The sequence below is a fragment of the Sebastes umbrosus genome, chromosome 18 (assembly GCF_015220745.1).
Source record: "Sebastes umbrosus isolate fSebUmb1 chromosome 18, fSebUmb1.pri, whole genome shotgun sequence".
NCBI classification, from domain to species: domain Eukaryota; kingdom Metazoa; phylum Chordata; class Actinopteri; order Perciformes; family Sebastidae; genus Sebastes; species Sebastes umbrosus.
This window is the reverse complement of record NC_051286.1, coordinates 7,788,196-7,812,925: the sequence shown is the minus strand read 5'-3', so window position 1 is coordinate 7,812,925 and position 24,730 is coordinate 7,788,196. Positions and strand designations below refer to the sequence as shown.

Sequence of the window (24,730 nt, the reverse complement as noted above, 5' to 3'; positions counted from 1 at the left end):
ATTACATTTTAGGGTGAAGACTTGGTTTAAGGTTAGGGTAAGTCCCAAGGAAATGTGTTTGTGTGTTTTTAAGTGTTTGCAGGTATAAGGGTTTGGATCAGGGTCATTTATTTCAATTTAATCTGTTAAATATGTTTGGAAAGTGAAATTATTTAAATTCAGTCGGCTGAGAATTTAAACAAAACTAGAACTTTGTGTTGCAATGACAGAGATTTCTCTTAATAATTTAATACAAAATAGGTTAAATAAACCTCCAAAGGACAAAAAACGTGTTTCAGTTCTTGTATTGTTGCAGAAAATCCACACTGGATTAACTGGATTGAGATCAAATTACCCCAAACCCTTAATTAACGTGTGTGTTTTATGTTGTGTTGGTAGTTACCACCCCTGTCCTGAAAAACCGTGATGATCAGCATGTCCATGTTTATTTCCTGTTTTTCCAGAATTAATAAATAAACAAATAAAAGTCTTGGATGAGTCACGGCCATCTCCATGGCGAGGCTCCTCCTCGCCATGACACACACACACACACACACACACACATATGAACACACACACACTTAAACAGGATGTGTTCACTGACTCATCAGGACGTCTTGTCGGGGACAGTTCAGGTTAGAGTTACATTTCAACATCAGATAAATAAATAACAATCAATGTGAATTGTCCCAAAGAAGACACTAATGCAATGGGAGTTAACACATCCTTTCTGAGAGTACACACACACACTTATACACACACACACAAGCACACTCCTAAATGCAGCGCTCCAAGGCACGGGGACCGGCTGGGTGTGGGCTACTCAGTCTTTTCTGTTTTCCCGTCTTTGCTCTGGGGCTCGACTGTTTTCCGGAGCTGCGTCTTTTCCGAGCTGTTGTTGATCTGTTGGTCGTTGGGTCCGCTCGCCTTCCCGCTCGAGTTCTTGTCCAGGTAGTTGAGCATCTCACTCAGAACCGTCTGGAAGGTGCTGAGAGCTGCACAGACCGCCGGCGTGCCGAATCCGTGAGTGATCAGACTGTCAGGGAGGGAGGCAGAAACATCACACTATCAGAACAATGACAAACCTTTGTTTCATTCAGGTGCACAAAGAAGAAAGAAATCAGTGGTGTGGTTTGGGTTTGTGAGGCAGACTGGTTTCCTTTTTCTCTCTTCAGTTTGTTCACTCTCCTCTCCCTGAATTATGGAGCTTCTAATCCTCCTAAAAGAGTGTCTTTAGTCGGGCTAACTCCTGTCAGAGCAGAGTTTAATGTCCTGTGACGTTCTACCTGTGCTGTTTCCACCCTGATAATTGATCGGGATGGAGAAACACTAAATACTACAGCTGTTTTAGCTAATTCTATTCTGAATATCGTCAGGTTTAAACACTGCTTAGTCCATCGACAGAAAAATATGTGAAAACTATTTCAATAATTTATATTTCTGAAGCAAAAATGCTGAATATTCTCTCATTCTACCATCTAAGTTGTGAGGATTTGCTGCTTTTCTTTGTCTGATGTGATAGTAAACTGAATATTTTTAGGTTTAGGACGATTGATGAGACAAAACAAGACATGTGAAGACTTCCCCTTGGGCTTTGAGATATTGTGATGGGCATTTTTCACTATTTTCTGACATTTCATAGACTTAATGTTGAATAAAACAAATAATCCATAGTTGCAGCGGTGGAATGTAACTAAGTAGATTTACTCAAGTACTGTACTTAAGTAGAAATTCAAGGTACTTTACTTGAATAATTTAATTTACTTTATACTCCACTACATCTCAGAGGGAAATATTGTACTTTTTACTTCACTACATTTATCTGACAACTAAAGCTACTTGTTACTTTGCAGATTTAGATTAATAATACAAAATATAATAACTAATAAATGATCGTATATAATTATAAGTTAAGCTATCCAGTAGTATATTAAGTAATTCAAATGAGCTCCAACTTTACCAGCTGCAACATTAAAGTTTGAACACATCAATGCATCAATAATTATAATCCGGTAATGTAATATATATGATTCTGAAATGGGCCATTCTGCACAATGAGTACTGTTAGTTTTGGTATTTTAAGTATATTTTTGTACTAATACTTTTGCACTTTTACTTAAGTTATATTTTGAATGCAAGACTTTTACTTTTAAAAGGGTATATGATCCGTATACTTCTTCCCCCACTCCTTAGTTGCAGCCCTAATACAGATGTTGTCTTACATTACGGCTCCAAAACACACACAATATAGTAGCTATATGGGTCTCATGTGGGTATTTAAAGCGATCGATAGTCACAATCAAATATTTTTATTTCCAAAAACAAAATTTACCAAAACTACTTTAACAGGATGCTCTTTAAATTCAGTTTCTATGTGTACTATAAAACAAAGTTTATCCCTCAATCCAAGTAAAAATGTAAAGACGGCAGGTTAACAATGGAGGATATATGAGGTAAGATGCAAGATAAATAGCCATAAAATAGGTTTTAAGAATCAATTATTCCAATATGATACTGGTTTGTCAGCCCTGTTAGATCCGCAGGCAGCTTCTCGCAGAGCTAAATGTCGGGTCACCTCTCAATTCAGATGTTTAAGCTGTCATAACTGTATTTATACAGCCGAGCTCACATCTCATTTCTCTACAGTACATCTCCCTTTGGAGGTTTCATAAAACTGTGTATATTCTGTGGCGGATGATGCCATAGATGTGACATTTCTGCTAACAAGCCGCTGTTCCCTGCTTCTCTGTAATTTGTGCCAAATAACAAACTGCACAGCTGCAACTTTCGAAAATGGCAAAGCGGTCAGAGCCAAAACGGAGAGCAGCCGGGCTCTGCAAGAAAACTGTCTACACTCACTAGTTTCAACCGTTTAGACTGACCCCAGAGTGGAAACATTGTTAAAAATATGTCCATTACTTGTGTGTGTGTGTTACCTGAAGTGTGTGAGGTGTCTCTGGATGTCCAGGTCCAGGATGGGGGTTGGTCTGGAGGAGCCCAGAGGAGAGCGGTCTTGGCTCAATAAGTCCTGGAACTCCTTACAGATTTGCCTGATGGACAGAAGGAGGGAGGGAATGAGGGTTTACCATCTGTCTCCAACACAACCGGCACAATTTGTGTCTTTCTGGGGGTTTTTTTCTCTCCACCTTGCTCCAATCCTCATCATTTTGGACCAACACACACATAAATTCCTCCCAGGAAACAATTGAAGGAAGAACTACATGCAGGAGCGAAGACAAGTTCAATGTCAATCCAGAAACAAGCAAAACACTTTCACAACATGATACCAACAATTCTGCAGTCAAAGTTGCTTTTCAACACTGGACCGAGCTGTCCTTTTGGATTGTATTCAGCGTTTGGGATGATTTTATCGGAAAAATAAAATCAAACTTAGCTGGAAAAGAGTGGGAGCTGTTTCCCCTCAGCATATCCAGTACTCAATGTGCAACAGCGCTGGTAACAATGGACTGTAAATGCAGCCCATATTGTTATATAAACACAAGCCTGATGGCCCTAAAATTGTGATTACAATATTTTGAAAAAGCAGATGCCCCATGCATGAAAGGTGTGTGTGGTTAGGAGTGGGAGGTTGTCCTAACTTATGGCAACACTTTTCTCCTACTCTGCGTGGAGTTAACATTTTGTTCTTTCCTAAAACTTTATTAAATTTTCTCAATTGTCTGACTCTCACATAGCCAATAAAACCAATATTTTTCTTGTTGTTGAACAAGTTGGTCCGAGCACTTTCTATCAAAGAATTACCTCAAGATGCAAGGTTAGTAGTAGGGTGACTGTAAAGTGGCTGTTAATGGGGAAATAAAATGTAAAGTGAAAGCAAAATCTGAGGAAAAATTGGATTTAAAATTGTCTAATTTCTTGACCCTGTTGTGACTCCGGAGTTGATCATGATTTTCACCTAAACCTATAGACTTGTCACGTAACTGACGTACTTAAGTAACGCCACTTCTGCAGTTATTTCAACCCAAATCACGATCTTTTCCTAAACCTGACTAAGTAGTTTTGTTGTCTAAACCTAACCAAGTTGTTTCCTGTGAAGACAGAAGTTTATTTTGAAATGACTGTATGCATTTAACGAGTGGAAATTGATTGTTGCTGGACATTTGTAGGAAAACGAAGGAAAAGGGAGGAATAACTTTTAAGATATCATACAAACCGTTGTATGTGATGTATGTTGATTTCATTCATGTGTGTATGAATTAGGGGTGCAACGGTTCAACAAGCCCACGGTTCAGTTTGTATTGCATTTTTGGGGGTTTAAGTTTTGTTTTGCACATTAGGGAGAAACAAAACATTACCATTTCCAATGTGTTTGAACTCCAAAATATATAAATAGATGGATGAAGCCATAACACTGATTTTATACATGAAATAAGGCAGGCTACTTAATGCTCATGTAGGACTATGTTCAGATAATTGCCTCTTCTATGTCTCTTGCACCTCATCAAATAATTAGCAGGCCTGTATTTAATCGAGGTGCAAAGGTTCAACAAGCCCACGGTTCGGTTTGTACGTCATTGAACGGTTCGGTTTTGCTTCCCTAGTATGAATGTGTGTGTTCTTATTCTTACTTTGTAGCCAGGACCATTTTCTTGCGTGCGCTGGTTTCTTTCGGCTCGCTGTGCTGCCTCGCCAAATGCTCCCCCACCGCCTTACTGGGGAACTCTGTCTCGCAGGTGTAGCCAAAGTCCCTCGCCAGGTGGAGCGCCTCACCTGAGCACCAAACCAGGAAACACACTGATGAAACGAGCGCTAAAAGGACTATGAAATCAATAAGTATAACTAAAATATTGTGGCTGTTTTTGGACAACAATGTGGACAATGGTCCCTTACCTTCCACCAGGGAGGTGAGCAGTGTGACGTTGGCAGCTTTCCTCCGTCCTGCTGGCAGGTTGAGGCCTAGACGGTCTAATTTCTCACGAAGACACCGGCCTCCGTTCTTAGACTTCGCTCTGTGGAAAAAAGTAAAATAACTTTTTTTATATCACATATTCCACATCATCACATATGTCATTTCATAAGACACACAAATCTGGATCACATATCATCATTCATCACCCGATCATTTTTCATAGAACCAAAATAAAAAAATAATATAATCATCTGGCCTCCTTATTCTACAAAACACTGTGTGCTTAATTAGGTCTTGAAAGTAAAGATGGAAGACTATAGATTTGCTTTGATTTGACAAATGAATGAAATTAAGCATAAAATCAAAGAGTATGAAATTAAAACATGTCAACTCGTTATATATTAAATATGCTTTCTGTACGCATAGATATGACTGCATGTCCCCTTGAGTTTCCTCTGTCATTGTTTGAGTCTCTTTCTGTGCCCAAACTGAGACTTTCTATTTTGGAAAACAGAGGAACAATGCTCCCTGTCATTTCTTTATCTTTTTATGTGAGTTTTTAAAATCATATGTGCTTACTTCCTATCTGATAAAACTCCCAAAAGATCCTTTTGGGATATTTTGATTGGAATTACTGAGGGGTTTCTATCATTCTGTAACAAACAGAAGAACCTGCACAGTTTCACTTAAGACAAACTTCTGATTCACATGTGAAAACACACTTCATGTTCTTGTGTTAGAATAATCTCAGCATTATCGGTGTGATTTATTCTACTCCAAATGAGGATCAACACCTCTATTTGCACATTTTTTTTTTACTTTGTTGTTGCTTCATCTTGTACGACCAGCCATATTCTCTCTCCTCTTCCTCCCTTCCCTTTCTCTCTCTCTCTCTCTCTCTCTCTCCGCCTCATCAATAATACAGTGCTGGCAACTCTTGCTTTCCTCTGGTTCCTCTGATCCTGGCATGCTTTGGCCGGGGTCTCGCCTCCCTCCTGGCTCCCTGGGCATGGCGGCGCGTGCAGCCCCGGCCCCTCGTTCGCCTACAATAGTCTTTGTGGGCGCTACTGTATATCCTCTGTTTCATCTGAGGGCTACAAAGACTCAGGCAGCGCTCTCCAGTGTTCACCAGCCAAATATACACTTAAAAAAATACACAGTTTTTACTTTTAAAATCCCTCTCTGTCACTACTTCAATATTATTTTGTTAGGAAATATACAGGGGGGGGGACAAAATAAAAAACTGCAACAATTTGAGTAATTTTTAAAGAAAAAGAGTCAAAATTCTCTGATTTCAGCTTCTTAAACGTGAATATTTTCTGGTTTCTTTACTCCTCTATGACAGTAAACTGAATATCTTTGAGTTGTGGACAAAACAAGATATTTGAGGACGTCATCTTAGGCTTTTGGAAACACTGATTGACATTTTTCACAATTTTTTGACATTTTATAGACCAAACAGCTAATGGATTAATCGAGAAAATAATCGACAGATTCATTGACAATGAAAATAATTGTTAGTTGCAGCCCTAGTTATGACTTTATTGTTGATTTATGAGGCTAGATTTTGTGTTTCTGTATTGTTTTTCCACCCTTTCACTACTACATTTGCACACTTTTATTATATAACCCTGCTGCTGCAAGATGGAAATTTTGTGTCCTACATGGCTCAATATGGAGCCAAAATTTACCATTTCAGCAGCACTAAAAGCACAAATCAGTATACTCTCTTGAATCATTGTAGTAACATTTAGATCCTCTGTTTTGCACAGTTGTACAGTGAAGTTGCACATGGTCCTGTGTGTGTGTTGTACTGACCTGCGCAGTATGCCGCCCAGTAGGGAGGCGTTGAGGCACTCTGGTGGGGACAGTCTTCTTTTCACCTCGGCGATGGTGACTTTGTACTTGGAGGTGGAGCTGAGCAGCGACAGGCGGCCCGGTACCGAGCAGAACAGATCTGTAGGATTCACCACGCACGTCCCCCCTGCACACAAACACACAACACACTCGTTACGATGATGTTCAGCATGGAGGAACACGACACGTTCTCACCACATACTGACACTTTGTCAGACCCCTTTTCGGTTGCAGTAAACACGTGATTAACGTTGTGATTAAACAAAAACACTTGCTTAGGTTTAGGCAACAAATCACATAGTTAGGTTTAGGAAAAAACAACATGGTTGGGCTTAAAATTACTATGTTTGCACAGTGAAAATGTGACTTGACGTTGTGAACGCGGGACATGAACAAACAGCAGTACCATACTAAGGACAGTTAAAGGAATAGTTGATCAAAACATGTAAATGGTTGTTGTTGTGTGCTCACTATCAGTTGAGACACTGATTAAGGTCGTATCATGGTACCTTTCTTTTGTCACACAGATTCCATATTTCTGTTTACACAAATTAAAGATGCAGTGCATTTTGATCTTCGGCACCTTTTGTTGAACTAAGAAAAACAGTCCAGTTTTCCTCTGTTTTTATATGGTTAATAAATGTTTCATGGAGCAGTAAATAACCCGTTCCCGGTCACTTCGGTTTGCTTCGCTGAAGGCTGACATGGAGCTATGCTGCCAGGATAACTGGCTGTGTGTTATTTGAGCACTACTGTGTTTCAACTGGAGTGAATACATAATTGGCAAAGTATTTCTCTAATGATGTTGTGTGTCAACAGACAAACCAGCATGAAGCTGAAATAATGCAGCACAACGGTGGAGATTTAAAACCTTTTGCTACTCTAGGTTGGTGAATGCTTTTGTACTTCAGTGTGTACTACTGCAGGGTGTAATGATGAGGTCAAAACATCATTTAACAGGAATGCCGATCCACCATTTGGCACATTTTACTGTTTATTTTAACAGTACACAGATTATAATACAACAAAGCCCCTATATAGACACAAGCTTGCATAATTCATTGTTCATTGACTTTATCATTGGGTTTTTATAAATATTGAATTGCACTATGCCATGACCACCTCTGCTCTTATTTAGTAATACTGATTTAAAAGTATAAAAACAATACGTTAACAACCAAGATCCAGCTCTTGTGGGTGTTCAGTTCCACTGTGTTTGCATTGAAACATGCACACACCAAACTTCTGTCAGCGCACTAACTCGGTTGTTTTCAAAGGGGGGTTCGGGGACCCCCAGGGGTCCTCTAGGGGGTTCCAGGGGTCCCCAGCGAAAAGGGGAATAGTTTATTTTCACTATAATTCCATCCATAAGTGACACAATGACAGGATGACTATTTTGGTTTCATACACTTTCTGCAATAAAACATCTAAAAGCAAAAACCGTAGAAGAAAAACGATATTGTCAAGTTCTTTAAAGATACTACTGCTACTACTACTACTACTACTACTAATAATAATAATAATAATAATAATAATAATGATGATAATAATAGGTCTAATGACATCCAAGAAGCAAATGCGTGCTGTGTGAAAACACAATGCGAAGCCAAAAGCAGTGAAAAATATTACGAGGCCTCCTTTAGTTTGAGGGATACCTCGTTTTGTAATGAATTCTGCATGTAATGAGAGGATGCTATATTTATTTTACAAGAGCTGCTGGAGCCTTTTTCTTTATTTTAATTGTGAGTGCTTTCAGGTCTGCACTGAATGTATCCAATAAAAATCAATTTAGACCTTGAAAAGCCTCAACTCATAGAAAATACATGTACATTTTAGTCCGAAAGGGAACTAATGCATAAAAGTATAAAAGCATCCTCAACCCTGAGGAGGAGGGTGGCGTTAACTGTGTGCAAACTTAACATGAGGTCTCCCTGGTTCTTATTTGTAAGAATCACACGTATCAGGACATAACAAGTTATGTTAAACAACAGAAAGTCTCTTGTCTTGGTGCAATAATGTGTCAGTGCAGTCAGTATGCAGTAATATCTATTCACAGTGAATGGAAATGTCTTATTACATCAAAATCATTTATCAATCTTAATATTTTTTTTTATATTATCTACCTTTCTTTTGTCACACGCAGTATGTTAATCCACATTTCTGTTTACGCTGCCTCAAATAGTCACTTCCAAACCTTAACACACATTAAGGATGCGGCCTATTTTGATCTTTACACATGAAAACCATGCATCACCGAAATGTCACCTTTTCATGAGCGAAGAAAAACAACCCTGTTTTCATCTTTGTGACGATACATTTCTCAGATAATCCAATGGATTATTAAATGCTGGATGTATTTTTAAAACGTAGGAGAATTCTTTTAACCTATTGAAGAACACATAATCTTTTAATCTTGATGTTTGAGGACGTCATCTTGGACTTTGGGAAACTATGATCAACATTTTCTGACAAATAATAGACCAAACAACTAATCGACTAATCCATAAAATAATCGACAGATTAAAATAATCATTAGTTGCAGCCCTAGTATCTTCAATCACGCCTAAGATCAATGTTTTTTGCTCATCAGACTCCTTTTCACTGGTTAAATATCACATGTTTTACTATGTACATGTATTTATATTTCTGTTTCAGCTCAATATTTGGCTGTAATCTTCCATGAAAACCTTCCTTTAATCACCTTCTACCAACCACCGTGTTGATTTCATTGTGCAAATGTTGTAATAATCGATAGCCCTGTGTGTCTTAACCACATTCTTACTTTATAAGAAGCAGAAGAGCTGCCTTTCATTGCTTCATTAGAACATCTTGATCCAAAATCATCTCTTAAAATCACCATTTTCTGACATTTTATAGACCAAACAACTAATCGATTATTCGAGAAAATAAATCGACAGATTAATCGAAATGAAAAAATAATGGTTATTTGCAGCCTTAGTATCTTCAAGATCAATGTGTTTTGCTTATCAGACTCCTTTTCACTGGTTAAATATTTCATATTTTTTACTATGTACATATATTTATATTTCTGTTTCAGCTCAATATTTGGCTGTAATCTTCCATGAAAACCTTCCTTTTAATCACCTTCCACCAAACCACCATGCTGATTTTCATTGTGTATACTTGGGGATGTGTGCGAGTTGTGATGGTGAAGGCTCTTTCACATTATTAATTGCATCTGAATGAGTGTTGTTGGGATCCTCCTGGAGTATATATCGACTGCTCTCTGAGTATAGGCTTATGATTATTAAACTTTCACTTGAACTTAACGTCCCAAGCAGCTGAAAACGCAAGGTTTCTGTCTGATGTACTGTAGGCTATATTCTATTATTCATCTGCCTCATTATCAAATCTAACAGCATGGGTGTGTCGCTTTTGTTATTAAGGCCGTGCTTGCTGCATATGATGGAATGGAGGATGCCCATTTTTAGGCCGAGTATAAGAACAAGGCTGCAGGGGCGAGGATTGGCTGCACACGCCAATCCTTTCTCGGGGCATTGTGGACACTTTGTGCCAACGCGTATTTGTGCAATCTATTATTCACAATCAGCAGAAAAATGTGCTAGTTTCCTCTCATTTCTAGCAAAAGCATTGCAGGTTCAGCACCATGGACAGCGGCTGCATCTTTCAATTCAGCACCTGGACAGCTCCTCGTGCCCGCAGCACCGCCCGTGTGACATCATAATGGTGGTGTGCATGGTAACACAAAGGTGTGCATAAAGGTGTGCATGGTAACATAAAGGTGTGCATGGTAACATAAAGGTCTGCATGGTATCATAAAGGTGTGCATGGTAACATAATGGTGTGCATGGTAACATAAAGGTGTGCATGGTAACATAAAGGTGTGCATGGTAACATAATGGTGTGCATGGTAACATAAAGGTGTGCACAAAAAGGTGTGCATTGTAACATAAAGGTGTGCATGGTAACATAAAGGTGTGCATGGTAACATAAAGGTGTGCATGGTAATATAAAGGTGTGCATGGTAACATAATGGTGTGCATGGTAACATAAAGGTGCACATGGTAACATAAAGGTGTGCACAAAAAGGTGTGCATTGTAACATAAAGGTGTGCATGGTAACATAAAGGTGTGCATGGTAACATAAAGGTGTGCATGGTAACAGAAAGGTGGTAACAGAAAGGGGCGCATGGTAACATAAAGGTGTGCATGGTAACAGAAAGGGGCGCATGGTAACATAAAGGTGTGCATGGTAACATAAAGGTGCGCATGGTAACATAAAGGTGTGCATGGTAACATAAAGGCACATAAAGGTGCGCATGGTAACATAAAGGTGCGCATGGTAACATAAAGGCACATAAAGGTGTGCATGGTAACATAAAGGCACATAAAGGTGTGCATGGTAACAGAAAGGTGTGCATGGTAACATAAAGGTGTGCATGGTAACTTAAAGGCATATAAAGGTGTGCATGGTAACATAAAGGTGCGCATGGTAACTTAAAGGCATATAAAGGTGTGCATGGTAACATAAAGGTGTGCTTTGTACCTGAGGCAGCAGTGTGTGGACTTGTGTTTCCACTCAGTGCTGTCAAGAATGGACGCTTGCAGGTTCGAGGGGAATCGATTGATACTATTGGTTAAGCTTGAAGTCCGTCTATATGTGTGTGTGACACAAGACCTGTCTGTCAGACTCACGCGCTCTGACAGAGGAGGGGGTGCGCGCGTCTATATGAAAGCCTCGCGCGGGTTCACATCATATTAATTCCCCCCTAAAAATGTTTTGATTCAAAGTAGTTTGTATTTTATGTTGCCAAGGGCAATCGAAAAGAGCTATTGCCGGTGTGGTGTAGTGCAGCAGTCAGTGGAGCAGCGCCGGGCCCAGAGGCGATAACGGTATTTAAGCAACGGAGAGTAGCCTCGGGCTGCGGCGCGAGCGGCGGGCGGGATCACACGCGGAATCAAGCGCTCTTTTACGCGTTTGCCACGAAAATTAAAGAAAAAGAAGACACGGGCCAAATGTCATTCTCCTCATATTTTAACAACAATGTTTAGAGCTCCAATGGAAAAAAAGAAAATGTCTTGAAAGGATGGAGATGGAGAGAGAGAGAGATGGAGAGAGAGAGATGGAGAGAGATGGAGAGAGAGATGGAGAGAGAGAGAGGAGAGAGATGGAGAGAGAGAGAGAGATGGAGAAAGAGAGAGAGAGATGGAGAAAGAGAAAGAGAGATGGAGAAAGAGAGAGAGAGAGAGATGGAGAGAGAGATGGAGAGAGAGAGAGATGGAGAAAGATGGAGAGAGAGAGATGGAGAGATGGAGAGAGAGAGAGAGATGGAGAGGTGAGAGAGAGAGAGAGAGAAATGGAGAAATGGAGAGAGAGAGAGAGAGAGATGGAGAGAAATGGAGAGAGAGATGCGCGTTCACGCTCTACAGAGGCGCGCCCTGCCAGACGCGCTTGATGTGCTGCTGTTCTATTATAGAGCTGAAGTGTAAAAAGAGGAGATAAGATAGCAGGGTGATTAAAAACACAGACGACTCCTCCTAAGTAGGATCCGCGTTTTTCTTGAGTGATTTTTCTTTTTGAAAAAGGTTATGTGAATATTCATGCCGCCCAAAGCCGCAGTCAGAAAGAACAACATTAATATGATCTCAGGCTGAATCTCCGGCATTAGCATATCAAAGCGTGCGCCCGAGGCGAGAGAAGCTATCGATACGGGGAGCGCGAGGTAAAGCAAAGATTATTGGTTGTGATGGTTGCAGCGGGCTGAGGCTCAGGGCCAAATACCGAGCACCATTAACCGAAAGTGATAGCGAAGGGATTCCCGCGTCAATCCGAGAGAGAGAAAAGCCCCCAACACCTACACTGTAAAAAAAAAAAAAAAAAAGAGTGTAAAATAACGGAAATTTTCCGGCAGCAGGGGCGGTGGAAAATGTCTGTTAAAAAACGGAAAAATACTGTCCGTTAATTAACATAAATAAACTGTAAAAAAAAAACAGTAATTATCTTTATATAATTAGCCTTTATTACTAAGAAATATTTTACTTTTAAAGGTCCCATATCGTGTTAATTTTCAGGCTCATACTTGTATTTTGTGTTTCTACTAGAACATGTTTACATGCTGTAATGTTAAAAAAAACTTTATTTTCCTCATACTGTCGGCCTGAATATACCTGTATTTACCCTCTGTCTTAAACGCTCCGTTTTAGCGCATTTTGACGGAATTGCAACTGTATTGTGTAGCTAGGCAACAGTGTGGGTCCATGTGTACTTCCTTTTAGCTGATGACATTCACATACACTGCAACAGGAAATAAACTGGGACACATTTAGAATGTTTACGTTTAAAACAGTGTGAAGGGTCTAAATATTGTAAATTTGTGACATCACAAATGGGCAGAAATCCTAACGGCTTGTTTCAAAGGCAGAGTTTCTGAATACGGGCTGTGTGTATTTCCCTGTGGATTGAGTGTTGCGATACTTTCACAGTATTTATATAGTACTTAAGTCTGCTTTATAATTAAAAAACATGAACTCAGAAGTTTTGCCAAAAAAAATCTGTATTTTTACAAGAAATATTTTTAGAATTCCATGAAATCCTTTTCTTCTAACATAAATTAATTGTTAAAATAAAGTCATAAACCTCTAAAAAAACAGAATAATTATCTTTAAAAATGATCAAGAAAAGCTTAAATACAGATAATTACAATTGTGATAAAAAAAATATACTGTAAATCTAAGACCATTTACATATAAATCACAAATGAAACATGTAAATTTTACTTTTTTTTTCTTTCATTTTGAAATAAAAAATAAAAAAAACTATAAAAAAAATGTTTTTTTTTACAGTGTAGGCAGAGCTGATGAAAAATTAAACCCGAGACACAGCCTTCCTCTCTGGATGGATGGAAAACTACACATATAGGCTAAACTAAAAAAAAAGCATGCTTTGATGGAGCTAAAGCACACCCAGACTCAGGAGGAAATTGTTCTCATATTATATGTTGAGTTCCCCCTAAAGAGTATAAAGGCTATATAGGATTAATTCTACTACATCTGATTAAACAACAATTACTGCACTCCAGAAACATGATTATTCCTGTGATATGGTTTCACACTACAGCCCACAGATAAATACATACAAGAATAATAATAATAAAAATGAATTTACCCAGAAGCAATCAAAATGCGCAGAGCTGCTAAATGAAAATGACATCCTGTTGCCCCTTTAGTTTCAAGTATTTTCTAATATATTTTCTGTTTTCTATCAGAGCATATTTCGAAGTTTTTCTTCTCTTTTATTGTCAAATTTATGGACATCAATTTACCATCAGAAAACATTCTCCTCTGAAATAAATCTTATATATATATAGAAGTGAAACTTCGACTATATAATAAATGCAATATCAGAATAAAGAAAATACATTTAATGATGATAGCAGCACTGTTGTTGCATACATAAAATATTTCTTTAGGCAATACCATCACAATATCAGAGTTTTACTACATGATTATCTTGGTCAAAATAATTCCTGATAACGATATTATCGTGATATAGAATATTTTGTTTTTTAAATGCAGTTATTCAGTCAAATTCATCTTTAACTTTTTTCTTTTTTACCATAATTGTACATATAACATTATTTAAGAGTATTATTTAGCATACATGATATTATCATATGTGCATTATTTACATTTCTTATAAATATGACTGTTATCGCCAATAACGGTATATCGAGACACTATGTGCGTATATGTCATGTAAATCCTATAGATCAGTGGTTCCTTACCATTTGGTTCACAGTAATTTTCACTTATTGTCATACGTTTAATTCAGAATGATTATTTTTTTATTTAATTTAAAGCTTTTCTTCTCTTTTATTGCCATGGAAGCTCCTGTGTGTCTGAAATAATGTTAATTTACGATAGACATTATAGACCTTTAATTTAATTTGTAGGCAATTAATTTGTTTAATTAAGCGTCTCAGCTTGACACATTATTTTAAGAGTCTGCAAAATTGTGCTTTTATAGAGGCTATTAAAAATAATAAATAAAAGCTGGAGCATAAATAACAGCTATTTCTTGAGTGTTTTTCTATTTCGTTATATTTCTATTCTATTACAGGTGGAAGATAAGATCATAAACAGCTATGTTTAGGGGATTATGATGAATTTATGATCTTAAAATAAGCATGCATATTACATTAAAATAGTGTGTTTATTTAATGAAGACAACAGAGAACCTTCAGCCTACAGGTTTGACTTCAAACAGGAAGTGTCAGACAGGTTATAATATGTCAGTATAGCAGGTCTGTACTATCAAATCAGTGTTAATATTAATGCATGACTTTGTTGACATTTTAATTTCCTGGAAAAGACTCAGTGAGTGGTAAAAGACCCTGCAGGTGTTGAGTGACAGTCCATTTCATAGTGGAGCTGCAGACGCACCGTCTACAGCAGCGTGTTAGTGTTTAAGGAGACCGGGACACATGTTGACAGCAGACAAGAGACACGAGCGTTCCGCCTGTTTGTCTGTCTGTCTGCTCGCATGTCTCAGTCGTGAGAACATGTTCCCGGCCTCCTCCGGTTCAACAACAATAGAAGAGAAGAGAAGAAGAAGCTCTTACCTCTCCGGATGACGCCCCCTTGGCCGTTCAGCACGAGCCCACACTGCGCTTCCACGGAGCCCTGCGGAGACACGCGCTCATTAGCACGAGCAGTACAGGTGAAATCACTTCACCTGGATTGTTTTACATTGCTGGAGCTGCAGTTTACCCAGCTGTCAGAATACAGGAACACCTGGAATTAATCATGTTGCTTTCCATTATTCTTGATGCTTTTATGGAAACCCATTAACCATCATATACACAAAACATTCTCCTCTGAAATAAATATTATATATAGAGATGAAATAAGACCATAAAATGAATGCAACATCAGAGTAAGGAAACTAAACATACATTCAATGATACATTGGGTTACTAAATGTTTCTTACCATCACAATATTACATTTCCACTACACGGTTATCGTGGCCAAAATAATTAACGATAACGATATTATCGCGATATATAAAATTTGAAAAAATCATAATAATGCTATCAGTCAGATTCATCTTTAACTTTGCACGTTTTGTCTCTTTTTTTTGGGAAAATTAATTGCGATCAAAATATAGGGAGGTGGAGAAAGAGTCTGTAACCGTAATTGTGTATATATATAAAATGATTTAAGAGATGCTGGATTATTTAGTTGACACAATATTATGCATCATTAACATTTTTAAATATGACGGTTATGGTCAATACCGGTATATCGATACACCCCATATGTGCATATACTGTATATATATATATATATATATATGTCCTGTAAATCAGCGATTCCTTACCATTTTGTTCACAGTCATTTTGACTTTTTGGCATACCTTTAATTCAGAATGATTAATTTACCCCACTCATGTTGCTTAACCAGAATATTTATAGGATTAGAGAATATTTAAGATTACTTTTAGAAATTATTATTCTTTAGAAGCCTTAAGGCATGCATTAAAGTCAGCATTTTGCAAGAAAACATCATAAAAAATATATATTTTTGTGTAACAGAATTGATTATTTTGTTCACAATTTAACATCTTATGACCCTTCAGATGTATCTACCACTCCATATAGATCATGTATATGTTATACCATAAAGTTTGTCAATAAGAGCTTAAACAGTTTTATTATAGCTTCTGAACATTGGACTCTGTTGTGCTTCCTTTGAAACCAATATTCTAGTGGTGGAAGCCTTTTTTGTTAGAAAGTGTGCGTCACTTAGCAGCAGGCTTTTGAGTACAATTGAGGGCACACATGCAGTGAAATAATAATAAAGGATGCAGCTCACGGCTCACCCAGAAACGAGCTTAATTTGAAAGGCTTCAGGCTAAGATAAGCAAGGACAGCACAACTCATCCAGACTGAGAAATGAGCACAAGTGTCCAAGTGTTTGTTGCAGCCACCAACCAACCTGTTGGGGATCATGCACACACAACAAGCAGCCTACACTGTAAACAATTGCTGTTAATTTACAGCAGGATTTCAACAGTATTAACCTGTTATTGCTAAAAACAGTGCTTTACTGTTAATACAAAAGAAACGTTTTTTAACTGAACTATAATGCATTTTAAAAAAAACAGCACTTTACTGCTGATCAACTGTCTAAAGTATCATCAGTAACAGTTTCATGCAGTATTTTTTTTAATTCTGGGACCTGATCTGCACATGTGAGGCTTGTACATTGTACATGATTGTAAAATCAGTGAATTAGCTTTATTGTTCTTCACTCACATGTTGTTCTGGTTTGCATTCTGTGCTTGTAGCCAGCTATAGACACACATTTTGGGAAAAGTGTCAACAAGTCTATTATAGCCTTTTTCCTAACAAGTGCCTTTAATTGTATTTAGTGTGACTATTCCTATGTCTGTAACCTGCTGAGTCTATTCATCTAGGCAAAAAATAATGTTTATTAAAATGTATGTAAAAAATAATAGTGCATTAAAACAAATCAGTAAGATAATGTAAAAGAAAGGTGGAAAAATAGCTATATAATGTATCTTTAAACAGTAAATTAACTGTAAAATACTGTGAAATTAATAAAAAAAACAGTATTCTTCATTAACAGTACAAAGCTGTACATTTCAGCGACAGTATAATAATGCTAATTTTACAGTAACATAAAGGCAACCCTGCTGCCATCAGTTCTTTACTGTTATTTTACTGGGAAATTCTTAACAGTGTATACATATATGGGGCCTGTATTGTATGTATGTATGTATGGAGACCTGTTACCGACGCCATTTTGGTCCAGATCACACTATGCTTATCAACAATGTCATCAAAAAAAGGAGAACACGCGCTTTTTATTCAGAAAAACACTTAATCCCTCGTGCGCGCCTCGAGGCCTGGCCCACGCAGACCGTCTGATTAGAATAAAGTGGGAGAAAAGGAGCGTGTTGTAGTTCTTTCTTTAACCAGCTCCTGCTCTGTTTCTTTTCTTCTATTGCGAAGCTAAAGTGATTATAAAATCAATATACAAAACGCAGAGGTCTTGCATGAATTAGCTTAGTGACGGGAGAAAAGGTGTGGCAGCTGCTTTTGTTCAGCATGAAAATCTCTTTAACGCGCTAAAAAGATGCGACCGAGGCTGCACGAGACCATATGCGCATCTGTTCACGTTTCATACATCCTCAGCCTCGCGCAGAGCCGCATGCAGGTTCACGAGCCGGTTCTTTCTTTTTTACTCAATAAAAGGGTCAAACCTGCATGCGCTCTCTTTTCAAGTGCCAGCAGCTTAAGATAAATATAGTATTTGCTTGTAACAATGATCAACCCGTGAGTCTATATAGGTTTGGAAAATAAAATATGGTCAAATAAAGGCAACATGAGCCTATAGCTTTGAAAGGTAGAATAATATACAAAATAAAATAAAATAAAGGCAACAGGAGCCTATAACCTAGTTTTGAAAAGTAAAATAAAATAAAATAAAATAAAGGCAAAATGAGCTTATAGCCTAGGTTTGAAAAGTAAAATAAAATAAAATATGAAATGAAAATAATATAAAATAAAGGCAACTTGAGCCTATAGCATAGGTTTGAAAAGTAAAATAAAAATTAAAAATTAAATTAAATTAAATAAAGGCAACATGTGCCTATAGGTGTGTCCAGTAAATAATGAGTCTGAAAACATGAGCCTACATTTGAAACATAAAATAAAAATAAAATAAAGGCAACATGACTTAATTACGCTATTAGTTTTAGACTATACTGTAATTTGACAACAAATATTACGTAGAATAAATTACATATTGTTGTCATTATCACGGAATTCCACACAAAAATCGTATAAAAAGAGCAATAATAATAAAACAAAATCATGTAGGCACAATTATAATTCCCTTAAACTTGCAGCAATATTTAGGGACAATTCACGTTATTGTTTGATTTAATACACATCATCATCCTCAGGCTATAGGCTCCTGCCACACCCTTTAAATAAAGTAAATTAATTAAAATAAAACTGAATTATAAAATATAATAAAAAGCATATTATTTTGTCGTCAATAAAATAATATTGTTATTATTATTGATGCTATTCAAATACAGTGTAAACATTAGGATAGCTGTAATGACTTAAAGAAATGTCGATAAAAGCGACTCTTTATATCGAGCTGAGGGGAGTTGGTAAATAGTTAACGTGACTGAAATGATGTGGTCGCTGTGTTAAATAGTGTTTAACCACGAGACGCAGTTTTTTAAAGCAGCTCAGATGTCGCTGCATAAGTAACAAAGTTGATTGACGTTAAGTCGTTAATTGGATAAACTACGGTGCTTTATGGTGCTCGAGCCGGCCATTGTGCTCTGAACCCCCGATCCGTTAATCCGCCCTTTACCGGAGAATAGAGCAACCAGCGGCTTTTCTTTGCTCCAGCAGACAGCCGGACACACACACACACACACACACGCACACACGCACGCACACAAGCACCGTGCGAATCCATCCTGTTTTCATCTCGACCATTTCTTTACATCGAAAAAAAGAATTATGTAAAAATATGTGTCACGTGTGTTTCTGGAGCAAAATAAAAGGGTGGATTTCACAATAGGATTGTATATAGACTGCCAGTCAATTAACCTTTAGAAATAGGCCTGCTGCCTTTCACAGAGCTGCTGCTGCACCGGCTGGACTTGACATTTACTGCAGCCCTGTTGTGTGTACAGTCACGTTTGGTTTTTTGGCATCAAAATTATCTCAAGATGATATCCAATATTATATATTATACTCCAAAGTAGGACAGAGTCAGTGGCTGTAGGGGATAACCTTATAATGTAGTATTGTCAGTGTCATATAGACAGCAGACAGATGAAGCAGAGCATCTGTGCAATATTAATACACTGAATGTGAATATCTGTGCAATGATGCAATATACACCTCAAGTGCAACTTTTTTTTACATTTTATTTATTACATCTACCCTACATATTTTACAATTACCTCTGTTTACATTACATCTATTTTTTATATTTTATACTTCTAGTGTTCTGTTTATATTTATTTATTACATCTACTTTACCAGTTTTATTTACTATATATAACTGTGTGTGTTTTACCTGTTATATGTTTTATCTGCCTGGTTTAGTCTTGTCAAGTATTTGTTTTAAAGCACTGACCAGAAGTGGCAAATGTGATAATCGTTGTATTTAATACAATGACAATAAAGCTTTCTATTCTATTCTATTCTATTCTAAGCAGACAGGCAGACAGACAGACATCTGGCGCTGTCTTTCTGTTCAATATTTTGGAAATGTTGCTGGTACAATAGAGGAGTAAGGAGGGGGGGGGGGTTCAATAGTAGGCCAGTGGGGCAGATACTGGGTCTGTATTATTATTATTATGGAGCAGTGTTAATAAAGCAGAAAGAAGCCTAAGGGGAAGGAAATAAAGGTGGTGTAATAAGGTGTTATAGGCCCTGAGGTGATGGAGACGTGTGCGTAAAGAGTGATGGAGACTAAAGAGTGATGGAGACGTGTGCGTAAAGAGTGATGGAGAGGAGACGTGTGCGTAAAGAGTGATGGAGACTGTGCGTAAAGATTGATGGAGACTGTGCGTAAAGAGTGATGGAGACCTGTGCTTAAAGAGTGGTGGAGACGTGTGCGTAAAGAGGGATGGATACGTAAAGAGTGATGGATACGTAAAGAGTGATGGAGACGTAAAGAGTGATGGAGACGTCAAGAGTGATGGATACGTAAAGAGTGATGGAGACGTAAAGAGTGATGGATACGTAAAGAGTGATGGACACGTAAAGAGTGATGGAGACGTAAAGAGTGATGGAGACGTCAAGAGTGATGGAGACGTAAAGAGTGATGGAGACGTAAAGAGTGATGGAGACGTGTGCGTAAAGAGTGATGGAGACGTAAAGAGTGATGGAGACGTAAAGAGTGATGGATACATAAAGAGTGATGGAGACGTAAAGAGTGATGGAGACATGTGCGTAAAGAGTGATGAGACGTAAAGAGTGATGGAGATGTGTGCGTAAAGAGTGATGGAGACGTAAAGAGTGATGGAGACGTAAAGAGTGATGGAGACGTGTGTGTAAAGAGTGATGGAGACGTAAAGAGTGATGGAGACTGTGCGTAAAGAGTGATGGAGACGTAAAGAGTGATATAGACGTGTACGTAAAGAGTGATGGAGACGTAAAGAGTGATGGAGACGTGTACGTAAAGAGTGATGGAGACGTAAAGAGTGATGGAGACCTGTGCGTAAAGAGTGATGGAGACTGTGCGTAAAGAGTGATGGAGACTGCGCATAAAGACTGTGCGAAAAGAGTGATGGAGACTTGTGCGAAAAGAGTGATGGAGACTTGTGCGTAAAGAGTGATGGAGACTGTGCGTAAAGAGTGATAGAGACTGTGCGTAAAGAGTGATGGAGATGTAAAGAGTGATGGAGACGTGTGCGTAGAGAGTGATGGAGACGTGTGCGTAAAGAGTGATGGAGACTGTGCGTAATGAGTGATGGAGACTGTGATGGAGACTGTGCGTAAAGAGTGATGGAGACAGAGTGATGGAGACATGTGCATAAAGAGTGATGGAGGCAGAGGGATGGAGACATGTGCGTAAAGAGTGATGGAGACATGTGCGTAAAGAGTGATGGAGAGTGATGGAGACAGTGCTTAAAGAGTGATGGAGAGTGATGGAGACTGTGCGTAAAGAGTGATGGAGACATGTGCGTAAAGAGTGATGGAGAGTGATGGAGACAGTGCTTAAAGAGTGATGGAGAGTGATGGAGACTGTGCGTAAAGAGTGATGGAGATGGAGACGTGTGTGTAAAGAGTGATGGAGAAGTGTGCGTAAAGAGTGATGGAGACGTGTGCGTAAAGAGTGATGGGGATGTAAAGAGTGATGGAGACCTGTGGGTCAGATACTGGGTCTGTATTATTATTACGGAGCAGTGTTAATAAAGCACAAAGAAGCCGAAGGGGAAGGAAATAAATGTGGTATAATAAGGTGTTATAGGCCCTGAGGTGATGGAGACTGTGCGTAAAGAGTGAGTAAAGAGTGATGGAGGCCTGCCGGGTGTACCTGCAGGTCGTCCGACCCGGACGATGGGAGCCCCAGGCCGGCGGCGGGCAGCAGCCTCTGGTCCGCGTGGTGCATCCCGACGCCGTAGGCCTGGGATCCGTGTGACGTCATCAGCGAGAGGTCATGGCGCCGGTAAGCGTCGAGGCAGCCCAGCTCGCGCCGCTGCTGCTCGTCCAGGCACGAGGACTTGAGGGCCGAGCGCGCATTGTGCAGGTTGATGAAGTCTGCGGGCTCTCCGTGGTGGATCTGCTGGTAGTACTGACCGGAGTGCAGCGAGTTCAGCCCGTAGGCCTCCGGAGCCACGGCGGGGTGGGAGTGCTGGAACTCGTAGTGGAAGGACTGGTGATGGAGAGGTGTGTACTGGTGGTTGGTGGAGAAGTACGGCGAGGCGAACTCCGTGCCAGCCGGAGCCGGGTAGGTGAGCGGAGAGGAGGAGGAGTAGGCGACCGACGAGTTGGCCACGGACTCCAGGCACCCGAGCTGCATGAGACGGTAGCTGTTTGATCCGTCGTGACGTATCTACAAGATAATAAAGAAAGAGATGGGGGAAATATATGAGCTGCACTGTAAAAAAAAAAAAAAAAGTGTAAAATAAAGGAAATTTTCCGGCACCAGAAAATGTCTGTTAAAAAACGGAAAAATACTTTATTAATATAAATATTTGTAAAAAAAAACCAGTTATTATCTTTATATAATTAGCCTTTATTACTGTAATTTTACAAGAAATATTTTACTTTTAACATATATTTATTGTTAGAATAGAGTCATACACCGTAAATCTAAGACCATTTACATATAAATCACAAATGAAACATGTAACAAAAAGGTGTGCATGGTAACATAAAGGTGTGCACAAATGAAACATGTAATTTTACGTTGCAAAAAGCCCAAATATACATTAACTCAGAAGTTTTGCAAAAAAATCTGTATTTTTACAAGAAATATTTTTAAAATTCCATGAAATCCTTTTTTTTTCTAACATAAACTAATTGTTAAAATAGAATGAAAAAATAAATATGATCAAGAAAAGCTTAAATACAGATAATTACGATTATGATTACAAAAGAAATGCTGTAAATCTAAGACCATTTACATATAAATCACAAATGAAACATGTAATTTAAAAAAAAAAAATGTCATTTTGAAATACAGACAAAAAATGTAAAATTTCTTGAAGAAAAATGTAAAAAAAAAAAGTATTTTTTTTACAGTGTGTGTCATTTAGCATCAGCCAGTGTGTCTCCCAAACACACTCAAAAACACAACTCATTTTTTTTTTTCCTCCACTTTAAAAACCACCTGAAGGAGATGTCATTTCAGGAGCCATGGGTATTTTTTTTTTCACTCCTCTCTCTTTCTCCCTCCCTTTGGCATGCCTGTCACTCTCCTTGCAGCAGGCAGTGTTTAAAAAGGCGTGCTGTTATATATTATTATTATTACCACCGAGCGTGCTTTTGCTGTCGCTGCTCCTAAACTATGGAACAAGTTACCCCCTGATATACGCACTGTCACTGAAGACTTTTTTTTATTTAGATTGGCTTTTAATACCTAGTAGCCAGGTGACATTTTTCCTGTGCTTTTTATGCATGATTTTATGATATGTTATGTTTTTATTCCTGTTATTTCTTGATGTTAATGTAAAGCACTTTGGGTACTTATTGTAAAGGGCTATACAAATACATTTTGATTGATTGATTGATTGAGCTGCTGCTGGCAAATTTACTGTTACCAGCTTCTCTCTCAGCTTCATTGTGTGGATGGGAGGTATAAAGCAGAGTGAGACACAGCAGAGAGTGTTCCGCCCTATAAAATGTTCTAATCACACTGTTACACACATACGAGCCTCATTTGCTTCCACACACTTAATAAAAAGCCCCGTTTTCACATGCAGCTGCAGTGAGATGCTCGACTCAATCCTCCCTCCCATGCATAGTATTTTTTATCCATGCATTACAGTTTAGGATATATTCCACTTCTTCTTGAGATGCATGCCTCGAAATGAAAATTTGTATTCTACTAATAATAATGAATATTATTTTGTATCCATGCTATACAGCATAGGATATATTCCAGTTCTTGAGATGCATGCCTCGATATGCATGAAACCAAACATTTTTTTTTATTCTACTAATATAATTTCATAAATTAAAAAGAATGGTAATAAGTAAATAAATTACCTCTGCGTCGTGGACTAGTCCGGGGAAGGTCGCTGACATTGTGTTTTCTCCAAAGTGTTTTTTTTTTTTTCTCCCGCTCTCTTTGGTGCAGATCGAATAGTAATAATAATAAAAATGCGTTAAAATCCTCCAATAAAGGCGAGAGAAATGGAAAAGAAAAGTCCCCCCTCGCGCTGCTGCTCTCTGTTTCTGGCGGATCGCGAGCGTCTCCCCTCTGCACGGACGAGGCTGGCGCGCGGATTTTGTACTTGCAGGGTATTTCTCGGCTGATGTCGTAGGTCCCTTGGTAATATAGAAGTTTTGAAAATTAAGCATCAGCACTGAGGAATGGGAGGACAATAGACGGAGCAGGAGCATCCCAGGAGACAAGGAATAAATATTGTATCTTCGCCTTAATAAGGAACCAAGTGCTTCTTTCAACATTTTCGACGCTTTTTTGTGGACATTTTTGCTTTTTTTGACCTGTTTGTATTTCCACAAGGTCTTCTACTCGTCGAGTTATTATTTTATTTCTTTTATTCACAATGGCTGTGTCGTTTTTTTTTTTTTTACAAAAACAAATGTACGGATTTTTCAACGGAAATGTAAGTTTTGCTTTGAAATATTATGAAGCTTAATTTCGACAATTATATCAATGGAATAAAACAGGGGGTTTTCGTTTGTCTCCACAGCAACCTGGTGATGGATTTATAGTAGCTTTCGATGAGGAATTACATTTGGTTTTCGATGCTTTCTGCAGATGAATTTACATTATCACTGTT

The 24,730-nt window shown here is 38.3% G+C and overlaps 1 protein-coding gene across 1 annotated transcript; it reads right to left on the bottom strand.

The window, feature by feature from the left end:
- tfap2d (transcription factor AP-2 delta (activating enhancer binding protein 2 delta)) lies at positions 1-24,182 on the bottom strand. Its single transcript, XM_037749871.1, has 8 exons — positions 23,970-24,182; positions 21,793-22,311; positions 15,310-15,370; positions 6,668-6,833; positions 4,831-4,949; positions 4,569-4,710; positions 2,916-3,029; positions 1-1,015 (listed from the first exon to the last, which is right to left on the bottom strand). Exons 1-8 carry the CDS (start codon positions 24,006-24,008, stop codon positions 799-801), a joined length of 1,377 nt encoding a protein of 458 aa, XP_037605799.1. The 5' UTR covers positions 24,009-24,182; the 3' UTR covers positions 1-798.
- Between the last annotated feature and the right edge of the window lie 548 nt (positions 24,183-24,730).

Bases quoted from the DNA above. Each gene is read 5' to 3' on its own strand.
- tfap2d (XM_037749871.1), bottom strand. From the start codon at position 24,008: ATGTCAGCGACCTTCCCCGGACTAGTCCACGACGCAGAG. The intron at 6,834-15,309 runs GTAAGAGCTTCT...GTTTGTGTGCAG, and splicing joins AGGGGGCGTCATCCGGAGAG to GGGGGACGTGCGTGGTGAAT. The intron at 1,016-2,915 runs GTAACACACACA...CCTCCCTGACAG, and splicing joins AGACACCTCACACACTTCAG to TCTGATCACTCACGGATTCG.